A 17,824-nucleotide genomic window follows, 5' to 3' on the forward strand; every position below is an offset into this window, starting at 1 on the left:
CATTTGGGTTTGCCATCATAAGATTAAACACATTACATTGGTCAAACCTAATTACATGTTCTGATGAAATAAAAATTATATCAGAGAAAAAAAAAAAGCACAGCCTGCTTTGTATGTGTATAGAAAATTTCACAGACTGCCAGTACTATGATGAGTTACATAACTATGCACATGTAATACATCAATGTATCATTACACCAGACTATAGGTTTTTCATTCATTGTGGTCCTTTTAAAAAATGAGTACCCTAGGTACAATTTAATGGCAGTGTGTACAACTGAAACTTCTTGTGCACTGGTCTTAGTCAAAGCAGTCACAGCTTGTGCTCAGTCAACGAGGTGGAACCACAGTATAGTGATTCTATGAGGACCTTATTTCTACTTATACCTATAAAGTAGTCTACTAGAACCATTCCCACATCTTTTATGACAGGAAACTTTACCTCTATAGTACTGCATACTGTGAGCAGCACTACTGGTATCCACACATGGCTAATGAAGTGCCTGACCTTTTCTGATTGAAAACACCCACTCAGCAGTTTAAACACCAAACTATATGAGCAAACAGTAATGCCAGCCCTGTTAGATAATTACACCAAGTGCTTTTTCTTTCCAGCCAATGGAAAGATGAAATCAACAGGCAATGACATCAAGGGAAATGGTGTAGAAAAGGAAACAATACTCTGGAAAAAAAGTTGTTAGTCAAAAAGAAGGGCAATCCCTACATATTAGGGATAATCTACAACACGCTATGCAGTTGTTGAAAAATATAACAAGATAAAAACAAGTCAGAAGCTAATAATTCCTGGACATGGAGCAAAGGGGGGGTTTGTCTCTGTGCAGTATTTTATTTTTAATAACAGCAAAGTTAATATCTTACTTATACCATGGCTACTTCCAGGCAATAAAAAAACAAAAAAAAGAAATCTGTTTTATTTGAATTTTGAAGCTATGCACTCTCACAAATTGTAAGTTGATGCTTAAAAGATTGCATCAAAGGGTGTCCAGATTTGCCCAAGACTGACAGAAATCAGCCAAGTCGATAGCTACAGGATTTCTATTACAACCATACTAAAGCTGGATTTATGCATCATAGTCACTGAGCTCCAGCGTTTTTATGCCTCTGGCATAGAAATTGTTTTATAGGTCATTGTGGTCTTTGTAGCACTTCACCTATTGATTGTTGTTGTGCACACTTGGATGTGTCTTACATTATCGGGCCATGACACACACTCATTATTATACCATAAACTAATTGTGCTTACATTCTTTCATTCACTTTGTGATATGGAATGAGAAACAGAATAAAGCACTCAAATGACACACTATTGAGTAGATAAGACAATGCAGTCACCACATAGACAAAGTAATTTTGTCGACATTCTTTCTTTCACTTGGATTTAAAGCAACAGTTGTGGTGATAAGAATGTTGCAAAATAAAAAAAATATGGAAATTACTGAACCATTCTTCAAGTTGTTCACCGTTGCCTTCACTATCAACTATCAGAAGAGGAGAAAATACAAGGACCAAGCTGATCAATTTCTTGTCGTCTCCATATTCTATCTCTGTACAGTAGCTCTGAAACTAAGTTACATTTTTAAGAAGATGCACATTAGCTTGGTACTTAGCTGCATCAACACTGTGACGCAGAAGCATAACTCTGGCCAGTCAATTTAGGTCACTGTATTGATGATATAGTATATATCTGTAAGATGAACCAACTATATCACAGGCTTTAGTACCTACCTTAACAACATTAAACCAGTCAATACACCTTCTCCTCCATCACAGATTCTCTCTGGTTCAAGGTGCTGCCTAAGAAATTACTTTTACTGTTTAAATTCTTACAAACACTTACCAGACTAAGAGTGCTCTGGAGTGAGGCGCTCTGTGAGGCACTAGCATGGCTGTGAGCTAAATGCTAATTTTATCATGCAAACATGTGGATGTTTAGCAGTACTTCATTTAGTGTGTTAGTATGCTAACATTTGTAAACTAGCACTAAACATACAGCAGGCAATAGTGAGGCTGATGGGAATGTTTTCAGTTTTGGTTGGTCATAAAACCTAGTTTGAAATTACCAGATTTAATAAAGGTAATATATATATATATATGAATATATTGGAACATTTTAAGTTTTGACCTGCTGATGGTGCCAGAGGAAAAGTCAGGGGCTCATCAAAGTCAGTCACCAACGGGGTGGATCGACTCACCAACCAACACTGCCATCCCAAGAGCGCCACTAATAGCATGGCTAAAAATGGATCTTGTGGCGTCAGGTTTACTTGGTGAGAATCAGTTAAATCAAACTCAACAAATTAATAGGCCTTTAGAAAGTATAACATATTCAGTGAGTGTTTTGTAAATAAAAGTGTCACTGTGAGTAATTAAATCTCCTGTATGAGCATATAATCTCTAAATATATTCTATGCATTCTAGAAATTAGTCATACAGTACTTGAAAAAAATGCATGTAGGTTCACTGCACCCTTTAAAGCATTATTCAACTACTCTTTAAGGAAGATAAAGGGAAAAAATATCCACACAAACCAGAAAAAAAAAAATGAAATGGCCATCAAGATGATGTGTTATTCTTTCATTCAATTTTCTGCTTTGTTGAGCATGCCTCCTGGCAACAGTGTTACAATAACTACCTATGACAATTTGGCACAAGCAGAATTATTTACATTTTATGCCTTTTGACATTATTTAAACCTAAAGAAAGGTCACAGCTGTCACGCTTTCTTTTACATTCTGTTTAACACACAGAATTGAGATCAACTGTATACGTAACTTGTTTAACTCTCTCATTGCTCAACAGGCCTTTCGGCCAAATGCTGGCTTCACTTTCCTGGGAGGACTCTGTGTGGCTATGATGAAATCTTCATCTGTTCAGTGAGAATACTTGTCACTGTCATTGTAGTTGTGCTTATTACATTAAACTTTGGAAAATTACATCAGTCTGTCACCTCTGGCAATTTTCTTATCGTACCTTTTTTGTAATTCCCTTTAAGCACGCATCACTCAGTAATTACTGAATCCCATCCACTACAAGCATTTGCATATGTTGATGATTATAATATGTGGGCCTGAAAATTGTACCACTGTATACACAATGTTGGAACTGGATTAGATTTACATTTCTGTCACCCTAGCTCTATATTTGCATTGTATCCTTTGCTTGCTCACCGGCAACTCTGCAACAATTGTGCATGTTACCTCTATTATTAGCAGCTCTGTGGTCTGAGCGTTCTATATTCACACAAGTCAGTTTGTGTATCAATATACAGTGTGTTCACTCTGTACTGAAGAGGTGTGTTGGTGTCAGTGCTCTTCTGCGTATGTGTGAGTGTGTTTGCTTATCTGTGTAGGCGCTATAATGTAGATGTACACACCAGCAGGACAGGCTCCTTCTGACATGATAAGTACTTCAGACTGTTGCTTGCAGGCATCCCTGCGCAGGAAACACTCATTCTGGTAGTTCTGATTGTTGGAGCCACACACTGGGGCATAGTCATTGTTGCACTGTGGAGAGGAGAGGAGAAAAATGGAGAAAAAGGTAAGAAAAAGGACCACAAAAAGTGAGAGGAGTCAGATTAATATTAATTTTAATCTAAAAAAAAAAAAAAGCCCACTTGATACCATAGTCTTGATAGGTTAAGTACTTACTTAAAACTGCTAATTACCTAATGATATGCGGTATGTGAGGCCGTGTAAGGGTCAACTCCATTTCATTTTTGCCACTTTAGCAAATAAATGTGCCGGACTAATTTTGTCATTGTATGACTATTTTGCTGTCCAAATTCTCCAGTCACCCTGGAGTAAGTTGCTTCAAATGAAAAAAAAAAAAGAGATGAGATATTCTCATCCACAAATATAATCAATGATTAACAAACATGTATAAATGCACATTACATTTGAAATGGAAAATCAAAATGAAAATGCAACAACTTGAAACACATAGCACTTGTTTCAACCTTAAAAGAACCATATGTCTAGATGGTATAACAATGGCTGTAATTTGAATTCAGAAAGTGTCCATTTCCTTTTTTTTTTATATGTGGAGAGATCCTGCCACTTAATTTGTATTTGTCAAATGCTGAGGTATGACTGTGGTAGAATACAAAACAGAAATAAATGACTTATTAAAAAATAATTAATGGTTCAAACTTAAAAAAAAAGAACATAAAGTAACCCAAAAAAAATGACACAAATCAGCACTTCTAAGTCCACACTGGCTCCAGATCTGTGAATATAACTAATTCTAAAGAGAGAATATCTGCCATCACACAATGTAATAAAAATTTCAGTTAATGAAACAGCAGCAAAGAAATAATTAATTGGATGAGAGTCAGGTTGATGTGTGTTTGTTTTTCTCTGATGCTGTGCATAACATAAGCTGCTTAACATATTTTTTGACTATGAAAAATGTATTTGTTTTTTTAGCAGAACTCGGGGAAGCAGTTGGAGGAAAGAAAAGTTTTGGATCATAAATTACTCAATGATTGTTTAGGTTTAAGGTAAAATATGTTGGCAAATAAAACAAGATTTAGCAATCCCCAAGGAGACACTTGGTCACTGTAGAAGTACTACTGTACACATAAACATATAGCAACTAAACCATACTGGAAATTACAGAGACAGGATACTTTATTGAATTACAACAGACTGTACATTTGGCAATTTGACAGATTTATAAATTAGTTTGGAGACTTACAAACTTGCAGTGGGTGTACATTTGTTAATCACTGGCTATCCACAGTTATAAAGAACATTTGAGTGCATGCTGTGTTGTTGTATTTAACTGTCAAATAGAAATATCACCATCTGAAAATTTCACTTTTAAAGATGCATTTTCACTGTTGGCTTCTTACTATGAATGATGGGATCATATATGAACAAACTCATTTCTGCCAAAGTTAGAGCAAGTTTGGCTTTTAATCCAAATCAGAGATTTTGCGTTTCGATTTTTTCTCTGTGCTTGTCTCACTGGTTTAAAGTGGGCTGGGCTCAGTTGGAAAAGGTGATGTCACATACTTCAATGCACCAGACAGGATCTAGGAGCAATTGAATCAGAGTCTGATAACAACTGGTCATGGGCCAGGGAAGAACCCACAAAATTTTGAAAGCGGCAGATCCAGGAAATTTTTCATCACTTTCCTCAACATGAAGATATAGGGCATTTGGCCAGATTTTTGTCATTATTTGGCCTTGGCGGAACTGAGTGCTATTCTTTTTTAGAAGATTAGTAACAAAGATTTGCTCTTTTTAATGGGTCATATTCATAATATATATATCTTCTGAAAAATGGCCAGCCTCTGCTGTTGCTCACCTCTGTTGTTGCTCCGCTGGAGCAGTAGGAGGTTAAGTGACTTGCTCAAGGCCACTAAGCAAAATAGCTGCTAAGGTGCGAGAGAACATTACACATTCATTTCCCCACATGGTTTGCTGGCTACCGAGCAACTCAGGATTTTTCAGATGACTGATGGCACTGCAGTGCGTAGTCTTTTTTACTTTTTTATTTTATCTTTTATTTATTTTTTTGGCTGTGGAGAAAAGATATTCATTTGATTTGATATTGATTCTCCTGTGCTACACGGCAGGAATAACAAATGTGATTGTTCAATTGAGAAAAATTCCCCTCTATTCCCTGGAACGAAGGAATGGCTAACTTGCTATGTAGCCATAGCTGATAACCTGATTAAATTAAAGTGCTGAAAACTGGGTAATGTGTGAAAATGTGTTCCTGCTGGGTATGACATCACAAGGAAGGAGAGTCCCCCATAGGAACATGGCCAAGGAGCGCATGGCTCTTTGTCTTGACTTCTGTTCTCCCTTGAGTCTCTAATGGACTGACTGGAATCTCTTCTCCCTGGGCCAAATCACCTGTCTGTATCTGCGCAGAACACTGCATTTGTTACACAAAAGGACGTGTATACACAAGCATTAAGACATATTGAAGTCTGTGGATGTTTATGGGAACATGATACTCCAACTATATCATAGCAGTGGCAGCGGGTCAATAGAAGGCACCCATTGGCACCCCACCGGCAGGTTTAATTCTGCGTCAGAAAGCTTGATAAAATATTTTTAAATACTGGAAATGAGCAAATGGATTAGTTTTTGCATTAGAGGCATTTTAATATTATTACAAACAATGTTATTATGAAATTAACCTTAAACCATAAAGTCTATTTCGTCTTCTCTTTCCTAACCGGTGCCGTCCCAGGCACTCTAAACACACTAATTCAGCACCAGCTGTCTACTGAACCTGCCTCCATGTAATACATATAAATGGGTGTAAAACAGAGTGCAGAACCCTAAAACATTTAAAACAGTGGGAATGAAGAGCGACTGGCTGAGCTGCCAATCAAGTACTGACTAAAGGAAAGCTGTCCCAGTTTTTATCTCTCGTGCTATCAATAACTGTAGCATTAGAGAATTAGAGAGTTTTAGCTGCTGTATTCCATGCTTTTAACAAATAAAGTATTACATTTGGTCTAATATATGAGGGGGACACATTATGGTACTCTGAGCTCTGATTTTATTCAAACTCTTCCTGTTCACATGTCACTGTAGTACGACAGCCTTGTTGGACACACCTATCCAATTGGTGCAGTATTAGCTATTGCCAGCTCCACTGGTCCAGTCTAGGAGCGGGCGATAACACGACAAGAAAGTTGAACTGCACTGAAAAGTAGCATGGAAAAGAAGTGGAGGATAAAACATAATGCTATCGGAAATCACAAATTTGCCTCAATTAGGCTATATTAATAAAATCTGATTTGACTTGAATTACGGATTAGGGGAAAAACAGGCAATAGGCAATCTACCGTATTTGCATTCTCCCAGGTAATAAAGAAAAGAAAAAAATGGTGGAATAAATTTGAAGTAATGTTCAGTGAAAACTCAACGAATGACAAACATATCACCTTCATCTCAGTGCCTCAAAACAGGCCATTTTTTAAATCTCTGCCCAACTCAATTGTACTTTATATATATATATATATATATATATATATATATATGTGTGGGAGCCTTACCAATATATCTGCCGGCTAATTTTATAGGCTGATATAAGCCTATATCGGTATCGGCATATACTGTGTGTTGTCCGATGTGCGCCGATATGAAAACTTTTTATTACAGAACATAATGCAGGAAAAGATGCTTGGGGTGATTCAGAAATGGTGTCATTACATAGTATTTCCAGTAGCACTGTCTGCAGCACACGTAGCACAGTGCGCATCACAGCTGAGCAGACGGTGGTGCGGGGCCAAGCAGTGTCTTCATAGTAAGTTGCTAAGTGAACGGGAAAGTGGTCTCAGACTTTTGGACCCCACTGTACATGTATAAAGAATATCGGCCAATACATTGACATCAGAATTTTTCACCCCCTAAAGTCAGTATCGGGACTGGTCCCAAAAATCCAGTATGGCAGCCTGCTTACCCAGTTAACACTGCCCGGTCAGGTGAAGGCTACAGTATGGATCCAAAAAGGTTGACCAAAAAAAAAATAAATAAAAAAGATGTATTAAGTTGCTCATAACAACAAAGCCTCAATTCATAGCATAAACCGATTCAAAGTGATCAAACAATTCTTACATTCTTCAGTATTGAATTTAATTAAATCTATTTTTGTCCCACAGATACTATCCAGTGCAATCCGAGATTCTGCCTACTCACTTTACACAGGGTGAACTTAAGGACGGAAAATCTGACCGAATGGACTCAGTCTGTATTTTGTTTAAAAATCGCTTTAACAAATAAACTAAATTTGAATGACAACCTTAAAACCCTCATCTTCATCCAAAGCTGCACCTCAACTTAAAATTGTGTAAGAGAGAATGTTCACCTTCAGGCTTTATTAAACGCAGTATAGATGATCACAGAGAGGGGACCAAACAGACAACTAACAAGCTGAGACAGAGATCTTTAAGGAAAGGACCTGACTACTATCACTACTGTGAACGCACACCGTTTACATGCCTGAATTGCATTGTCAAATTTAGTTGGCTTAGTGCTGATGTTGTCTGATACACACACACACACACACACACACACACACACACACACACACACACACACACACACACACACACACACACACACACACACACACACACACACACACACACACACACACACACACACAGGTATGATGGCCTCAAGGAGAAGTGCAAAAGTGGCCACACCACTGATTCAGGAGCCCAGGAGCATCACAACAATCAAGTGTGAACACCGTTTTTTAACTAGCTGAGGGGCAAAATATGTCAGATTATACACAAAAGGAGGAGGAAGAGTATAGGAGGGAAAGAGAAACTGCACACTGGCTCCTGATCAAAGGGATTGAGATACAGGAAGGAAAGAGGCTGTAGAGAAGACAAGAGGCAAGAATGATGAGTGAAATTGGGCAAAGGGGGAGAAGAAGTCAGTGGAAATAGATGAGAGAGAGAAAGCAGGAGAGGAGGGGTAATTAAAGTAAAGGAAAATAAAGAAGTGAGATGCAGACGGAGAGGGAGAGAAAGAGAGAGAGAGAGAGAGAGACGAAGCCCTGGCTCAACAAACTTGGCACGATAAAAAAGAACCACAGAGCCTGAAGAAACCGAGGCACACAAGGGAAAAAAAGAACATCATAAAATAAAAAAGAAAAAGAAAGAGAAGAAGAAATGGGGACACAGACAGAGAGGGGAAGAGGGATAGAAAATCCCCTCAAAGGAGAGTGGGAGAGAATGAAAAAATGGCAACCCCACAAAGGCGCTTTGAATAGCTTACTGCAGGGCCCATGCTTTTTTGCCATCCTCTATCCTTCCCCTCTGTCTCCCGCCCTCACTCTCACACTGTCTCCCATCTGGCTGAGGCTGTTCTTAACCTGGGGACTCTCCCTTTATGCCAGGCGTGATGCAACTGAAGAGAAAGCTGCCTGGCAGAACCCTGCGGGTGTCTTTTAAGAGTGCCTTCTTTTTCACAAGAACTCCCAGACCCCATTTCTTGATCTTCCCCAATATTTGGCTTTCACCCCTGCAGAAAGGAGAGGAGTGATGAGAGGACGGGGACCTCTTATGGGCCTCTTAAAGCATGTTGGGTGCATCGATTTGATATTTTAGGCGAGGCAGTCCAGAAGTGAGTGACTTATACAGGTATGGGATGGAAATAGATTGCCAAACATAAAATAAGACTGCATCTTTCAACTGATCTTCAACCTAGCTTGTTGAAAAAAAAAAATGCTGCCATTAATCTGCCAACTTCTTATTTATTCATCTGGGACTTCTCTTGATGTGTAAGTGAGGAAGAAAGTGAGCTGAGGTTACGGATTAGCAGCGTGTGATGTAGGCAGTCTGTAAATATAAGCTTTGTCAGCTGTTGCACCTTAATGTAAGTCAGCCAAAATGACCACCAGCTAAAAGTAAAGACAAAGGTTCCAAAACATTTCTAAGATATATTTTTGAAAGCTAAAGGGAAGGGAGATTTAGCAGAAAAAAAGAAAAAATGAAGTGGGCATGTTAATGAGAAGGGATGAATGAGACAGAAGGTGAGAAAATTTGATCCCTCACAATTCTCTGCAGACAGGGAGGAGGGGGCCATTGGCCAGTGCCATATGGCACGGCCTTATGTGCCCGCTGGCTCAGAATTTGCAAAAGTCGCAGACATTGCCCCACACCTCTGCTGTGACAAAACCTGGACAGTCGCGTGGTGTCTCGACCAAGAACACAGCGAGAGCAGAGGTGTCGATGGTCCTGTGCGCGTACGTGTACGTATTCATGCAGAAGAACCTAAGTTCACTTCATCATACATTTCTACATTCAAGCCAGTTCCTACTCTTCTTCCGTGCCGTTCCATATCCCATCCCACCCGTCTGTGTTTTTGTCACCGGAAATATAGTTTTCACAAACCTCCTGCAGGGGCTGCTGTGGGTCTACCTACCCTCAGTTCTCTTTATCTGAGTTCCAAGAGCTAAAATTTGGGACTGCAGGACCTGTTGTCTCCCTACCTGACTGGGATCGGTGCGTCTCACACACACACACACACACACACACACACACACACACACACACACACACACACAAAAAGCAACCGACACATGCAACGTGTGAGCACTTTGTACAAAAAAAAGGCAATTGTACCTTACCAGGTCACAACACACAACAACCTAGCAAAACAAGCATAACCATCATCGTTCATTCTGTACATCTATAGCAGCTCGCAATGCTGACTCTACCGAGTGTCCGGCATAACTGCCGGCTGACAGGGGTGGAACAAAGACAGGTGGTGGGAGGAGGAGGGGGAATGAAGAGTGAAAAAGCAGGTACGGGGAGGAGGGTGGGAGGAAAAGAGAGGCGGAAAGGAAGTGTAGAATTGAGAGGAAAGGAGATGCACGGAGGCCAGCAGCATGGAGGGCTAGAGGAGAGAAGGATGAGATTGAAAGGTGAAAAAGTAAAAATAATGGGGATGGAAGGCTGATAAGACGATATCAATGACAGGAATGAGGGATCAAGGAGGACACTGTGGGAGAGTGGTGAGGGATTTACACAACAGAAACGAGAGGAAACCATATGAGTCGGAGACAAAGGAGAGGAGAGATGCGAAGTGAAGCGGGTGCACGCACCAGAGCGTGACTATGTAGTGGAGGCAGGGAGCATGCCAATTTGAGGGGTAGAGCTCTGCAAAATGTAGCCAGAGCAAACATGACAAGTTTTGAGCCTCAATAAGTGAGGAAACAAATAACTCATCTGTCTGTCCCATGGAGCTCCCCTCCACCCAAAACCCTGCAATCTAACACATGCGAAAAAAATGAGCAAGAGTTAGACAGATATTACAAATGTTGCACACAGAACTCACACTGAGGTATGTGTGGACTGCAGCACAGCAAGGGGGCGTCATTCTGAAGTGAGATATTCACTGTACAAAATTGGATGATTACTGGATTTCAAGTTAAACTTACCTTTTTTTTGACTCGAGCTTATAAAACTTATAAAAACTTTGTTATTTTCACTAGTGCACTCGTTTACATTTAAAAAAAAAATCATCTTAGATGTGATGCACTTAGACCACAGCTTGATATCGTGAAAAGCAATCTTTAAAGTGAAAAGACCTGTGTGTACTTGGACAGCTGATAAATATGCAGCTCCCTGACAGCAGCATTTTTAATTTTAGGCAGTTTTATAACCAAGTAGAACATTAAACACTTTGTTGGTCTTTTACTATCTTATGCTTTACTGCCTTGGAGTCATTTTGACAACAGTGTGGCTTGCAGTGAAATCTGATTGACATTGACAAAAAAGGTAATACATGTACGTGTGGAGCCATTATAATCAAAGTTCATAGAGTCACACTTGTCTCTCTGATGACATTGTTAAAAACACATTGATCTGAAATTACTGATATTATAATAGTTATATTATAACTGATATTACAGTCATCATTGTGGTGGAATCAAATGGCAAGAGAAGAGAGAGAGCCTGTGCCAAAAGATATGAACTTTTAGACATTTAAGCCCTTGAAATTTTGTTGGGCTATTTTGAAAAATGCCATTAATTGCACTGTTTTGAATATACATGTTTTTGGACAAGAACAAGTATTTTTACACAATTTTTTTCTGTACGTCTGCCTTGATTTCCAACACAGAACATAAATGATTGGAGGAGAGTGTCAGTGTTCCAGGAATATGAGATCCGTGCTGATGGGACATTTTGAACATTGAACTGGACATTCTAACACACTCAAAACCATAGGGAGGTGTGCTCGACTACTCGATACATCTCAATGACTGTAGGCAGTTATGCAGCACAGATTTTACTCCATAAAATGACATTGTGGCACAAGTCTGCCTTCTTCTGAAAGACACCCAGACTCAAAGAGACGCAAAATGATTAGAAATTGCACAACTCTCATTTACGGTTGGCTTGCATCTCTTTGTGGTTGCCGACTACTTCATCTTCTGACTCTGGGAAGGGGGGCCAATCAGATTTCTGGCCGTTTCCCTGATTTGGGGATCATCATGTCTTAGTTGTGGGACTGCAGTTCTCAAAAAAGGTTCAGGAGATGCAAACCGGAAGAATTCAGTGCATTGCAATGTGGGCTATTCTTTCCGCCCTGTTTTGTGGCTTATATTTGTTGTTGTGAGAATCCATGCTGAATTAGCAGTTACTGTTTGCAATGTACCCATGGATGTACTGTAAGGTATCACTGGATTAGCTTAGAATAAACCTCAGCATACACGATGGTTATAAGACAATATCTGAATTTAGAAGGAAAATCTTTTTTAATTTGATTTCCAAGCAGATTTATAGACATTTATCCGAAATATCGATTGACAGGCTGAATCTAAGAGTGTTTGTGTTCAGATTTGAGTTATGACTGAGAAGAAGTGTGATTTTTGCTAGCTGTGTCAGTTGGGTGTTAAGGGTTAGTGGATGTTAGATAAGATAATATATAAGCATCCTAAGCTCCTCATGGAAGATCCCAAAGTGCTTCCATCTCAGCGGCGAATCCCTGCAGACTGATGGTCCCTTCACTGTGGCCTTAGTCTGCCTCATGGGTCTGATGGCAGGTTACTGGGTTTTAAAATGCCTTCAGAGAGGTATCCTCGGGCACAACTTTACTTAGTGCCTCAAATGCTTTAAGCAATGTTTGTCACTGTAGATGAGCAGATTCAAGATTTCTCTCAAGATCCCTGGGCTCCTCATATTCAGTGAATATTTCAGATGAAGTGCTTAATTTTGCATGTCAAGTGTCTGTAAACAACCTTTTTCCTATAAGATGCCCACATTGCTGGAGTCATTGATCTAGCTGGCATTTAATCCCATGATCTACTCTATTTTACCCTCACATGTAATTTTAACCACAACACATGTGAAAACCTGAAAAATACCTGCTGAAAACTCTGCTCTCTCTGTCTTGGCTTGGTGACCAAAGTTGACCCACACTGCATTGTGTTCTTATCGTATGATATTTTCCTGCGACAAGAAAACAATGTTTTGCTCATTGCCTGTAGACTTAGAGGAAAATAAGTGAAGAATGAGCAATTATACAGTGCTTGTCTCTCAATACCGCAACGTACTAAAAGAGTTTTGTTTGTTTAACAAGGACAATAGAGACTGTTCCATAGGAAGAAGTAATGGAAGAGATGTAATAGGGCATCAAGCCAACAATTCCTCCAACTAGAAGGACCATATAGATGACACGGTCCCTGCCCTTTGATACGAGCCATAGGAGCGTCTCCTGAAATAGTGCCCCTGCAGCAACTGGCTTACCGGACCACCAGCCTTCGAGTATTAGATTACCTTTTGACTACTCCCTAACCACTCCTTCCTTTTTAAAGGTGGACAGCACCCAAGCTGATTTGTCTCAGGACTATGTTTTACAATGTCCTGTTGACATTCCCTCTGGTTCACGTCTGGTTCCCATATTCTGACCCCGGTCTTGTTTTGATTACCTTAATAATTACCATCTGCCTACACTAGGTCTCATGAAATACTTTTTCGATTGTTTTTTTTGGTTATTTTAATCTTTAATAATACAGCTATACAGCTCACACTTAGCCTAAAGTGGGGCTACATTAAAATGAGTAAAACCAGCAATGCTGATTATACTGTCCTCTCTTTTCCTACGAGAGCAGTTTTCCATGTTTACAGCAGCTTCCCCTTGTGCAAAATCTTCATCTACAATGCATTCCACCAAGACAGCAAGTGCTGAACTCGTACTCTTCCTGAGCTCTAGGCTAATTACAGGGAAACAATTTTTAGTGAACAGATGCATGAAGATGAGTGGCTAAGCCTCTAGAGCCCTGTTACGAGGTTTCAGTCTGTGATCATTACACATAATGCCTTATAGTACATAGAAGATTGTTGATATTCATGGGTGGAGTTTCAAGGCACAGCTGGGATGTAAAGAATATCCACTTCAGTGATACTGGATAACACCAGACACCTACAGCGGGCAAATTAGGCAAAAAGCCGACATTGTGGTCTTGTGCATTGGTGGGAGAATCCTCCATGAACCCGAACCTCCACAAAATAACAGCCATGGCATCCAGCATTAATTTAACATCAGAAACAGAAACATCAATAAAGACCAAACACCATGACTCTCAGCTGTTCAGTGTTCACCCTATGGATTACCATGTCAACCAGCAGAAGCTCCACAACCAGCAATCACCTTTGATGTACTCATAACTGCTGTTAGACCCTGTGTCTCTTCGTTGATGGCTAATTATGAAGTCCTGAAAAGGTCCTGGAGTTTATTTTAATTTCTAATGATGAAAGTTTTTGGGACACTGGGAGTGGAAAGACAAAATGTGAAGTCTGTATGTGAATATATAAAAATGTATGCATGCGCAGTGTATTTTACCGCAATGAAAAATATAATACGTAAAGAAATGACCATGAATAAATATAAGACTATATTATAAGATTATTAAACCCCTTGAGTTTATAAACTGTATGATTAACATGCTAAGATTGGTTTTATAATATATTATAATTAATGTGACATAATAACACTGACATATTAGTGTAAATTGTATATAGAGGCTCTGACTGATCAAGTGAGGCAACATGTCACCGTGCATATGCACCAGTTATGACAAAATGTCTGAAGTTGTAAATATCTTAGTTATTGTCATCAACATGAGATTTCAGGCACTTCCCAATTTTGAGGAGAGGCTTTAACATCTTTAGACACAGGTGACTGAACATTTCCCCTGACACTTTGCATCAAATTTAGAAAGCAGCTGCACTAGTATCAACAGAGACCATATCACAAGCTAATGATATGACTGGCTCAGTTTGGCAACTTTCAAGCGCTGTTATGCTAGCACAGCAAGGGACCACTGTGCATGCTGGCAATCTGGCAGATGCTATTCCCTGAGAAGACCTCAACTCAAATGGACTTACTGTGGCAGCCTTTCTGTCAGCGACTCTAATTCTCGGAACAGCGTGCTCGTATGGACTTACAGCAAGGCAGGCGTCTCCACTCCCAGTATGTCTATAGGCCTATCTATTTACATGATAGGGCCTGTAGAAAACCTGTAGAAAGTTCTTGCTGACTTAAAATCTCCATCTAAAGCATTACTGTCACCCCCATTGCTGACTCTAAATAAGGAGTAAATTTACCATCCTTTCACCAATACTAGAGGGAGCAGGGTGTGATGACACTAAAGCTGAAAACAGGCAACTGGGTAACAACACCTCTCCACTATAGTCACTTCACTACAGCACTACTTCATACAGGGTCACACTCACAGCTGGTGAGGGGAGGGATGAAATAAAAAACAGTAGGCAAGCTGAAAGATGCCCATTCCAACCTCCAACATAATCAGGAACCATATGCCTCCATGGACACTGATCAAGGCCTTATCATCTCAGTTATTAGGTTCATTTATGAGCTGTATTATTTTTATCTAAAACCACCATGAAAACACAACTTGGGAAAATGTAGCAAGGGTTTGTATGCCTGAGAAAAATAATGTTTTACAATATAGTAATAAAGAACTTAGATTTTTTTCTGCTGTACGGTTTTTTTTAGTAGTTGGGTTTTGTACAGTAAGTCAGCACCTAAACAGACTTGCTGCTGGAAGTTTTTATATTGAGCCTGACTGGTACATTGGCCACACTGATATTATCAGCCAAATTTAGCTTATCACATGTTACGTCCCCTAAAAATGCCCAGGGGATAAAGGGAGTAACACATGTAAAAATGAGCCCGGGGAGAAGAAAGAACAGGGAAAAAGATGTTTTCTCGGGAACAAAAAAGATTTATTTACAGCCTAATGGAACAAGGTAAGACAGAAACTCAAATAAAAGTCCTTGTCAAAAAAAAAAAAAAAAAGAGAAGGGGGGGGGGGGGGTGGAGGAGGGCACCGATCTTAGTATCGAAACACACAGCCACAGCACACAAACTGCTACATGGCCCACTGGCCCTGACTGGTCTCCCTCTCTCCCCCTTTATACACCTGTGGATGACTGATGGGAGTCAGCTGAAGGTGATTAACCTGCTCGCAGGAGGAGGGGCAGTACCTGAGGCCCACGAGAGAGGAGAGCAAGACAAAAACAAACAATCCACGGCACTAGGGCCATAACATCAAACATATATCAATATGAAAAACAACACATCAAAAGTCATTATACAGGTTTACCCATACCACAAACTACTTCATTTAATGTTACTTATAGTGCAGTTTTGTTCATAACTGTACAGTATAAGTTTTACAGACTTTTTGTAGCATAGAGACCAGGTGCGGCATTTTTGTGACAGGGCAGGAAATTGACATAAAAATGTCCACTTTATTAATTATTAATTTATTGTGTGTTTTTATATCCATTTATTTATCATTATCATTTTATTTTTTGTATTTTAATTGATTATTATTATTATTTTTCATTTCTGCTCTGGGGTATTTTTGTACAGTATATATTTAAGACTTTGTGCCATTGCAAATTTTCAAAGTGTAGTGGGCGTGTAAAGTGTAAAGGTGTTGTCTCTACAGTATAGGACAAACACTTGTGGTTAGTTTTTCCTGATATCTGAGTCTTATTTTTCTTAACTTAAACATATTTTTGTTGTAACTGTGTAGTTGTTATTGCTGCTAATTGATGCTAATTTAGTTTCTAGTAAAGTTAAGTTTGCTATTAATGCTGTTTTAGACAAGTTCAACTTTAAAATTTCCTGCTTTGTACAAATCTTAGTCATAACAATGTAACCAAGTTAAGGGGATCCTATTAAAAAATGGTTGTGGTTAATTGTTAATACTGATATGATTTCAAATGTGATGTTTGAAATCATGTCAGTATTAACATCAGTATCGACTTAAAAAATCCAGTACTGGTCAGGTATTAGTTTTATAGTTACTTCCACTCCCTTCTAGCTCCTTTGAGACAGCCCTTAATATTACATAACGTTTACTCGCGCATGCAAACACAGGCAGTGTAGGTAGGACAGGGCTTCAGTATACGAGCCTAAGTGCAAGCCACTAATGCTAACCCATCTAATGTTAGCCCCCGGGGGAGACTGCTAAGCTCAGACACATACTGTAATGCATTCTGTTGACAATCAACAAGCGTTTCTTGAAACTCCTGAAAACTTAACATTGGGAGACACTTATTAAAGATGCACGAAGTCTACATGAAACGACTGTAAGTAGTATAACAAGGCAAATTTAACAACTTTTACCCGAATGCTCATATCTCAAGAGAATGATCAGAGTCAGTGCACCAGAACTGCTGAAAAGGGATTTCATTCAGCTGAAGGACACTCTTTGGAACCTTCCTGTGCAAGCATCTTCAGCACTATCCCAACATACTAGAATTACCGCCTCATGGTTGTATCCCTCTGCCAACCAGTCAAGTTTCAGTTTACATTCATGTCTGTCCAGATTCATCTAATATAAGTAGTAAAGACTTTGGAATCATACAATACAAACAACTTCATTAATCCCACTGGCAGGAATTTGTTTGGAGCAGCTTGTTGTACACAAAACACAGTAACGTTCAAACAAACAAATAAATGATACGAGCCCATTAATGGGAGTTGTTCCTCATCGGAGTCGAGGGTCTAAGCATAGAGGATGTCGTTTGCTGTACAGACTGTGAAGCCCCTTGAGGCAAATTTTTGATTTGTGATATAGGGATATATAAACAAACTTGATTTGACTTGAGTTTGTTAAGCTTTGTTGTTCTTGTTCTGCTGTATGTCTACTGTATTATTGTGTAGGTTCATTGACAGAAACAAAAAACAGAGTCAAATTCCTTGTATGTGTTCACATGTTTGCCCAATAAAGCTGATTCCTATGGAACACACAGTTGTAGCCCTGACAGAAGCCAAGTCTT

At 39.3% G+C, this 17,824-nt stretch overlaps 1 protein-coding gene across 1 annotated transcript in view; it reads right to left on the reverse strand.

The window, feature by feature from the left end:
• The window catches only part of tmeff2a (transmembrane protein with EGF-like and two follistatin-like domains 2a), a 109,413-nt gene that overhangs the window by 64,417 nt on the left and 27,172 nt on the right, over positions 1-17,824 (reverse strand). Inside the window, exon 3 of the mRNA XM_040147756.1 lies at positions 3,395-3,524. Coding sequence (XP_040003690.1) covers positions 3,395-3,524 — 130 coding nt within the window. The remainder of the gene's footprint in view (positions 1-3,394; positions 3,525-17,824) is intronic.

The sequence above is a fragment of the Xiphias gladius genome, chromosome 16 (genome assembly GCF_016859285.1).
Source record: "Xiphias gladius isolate SHS-SW01 ecotype Sanya breed wild chromosome 16, ASM1685928v1, whole genome shotgun sequence".
Lineage (NCBI taxonomy): Eukaryota > Metazoa > Chordata > Actinopteri > Istiophoriformes > Xiphiidae > Xiphias > Xiphias gladius.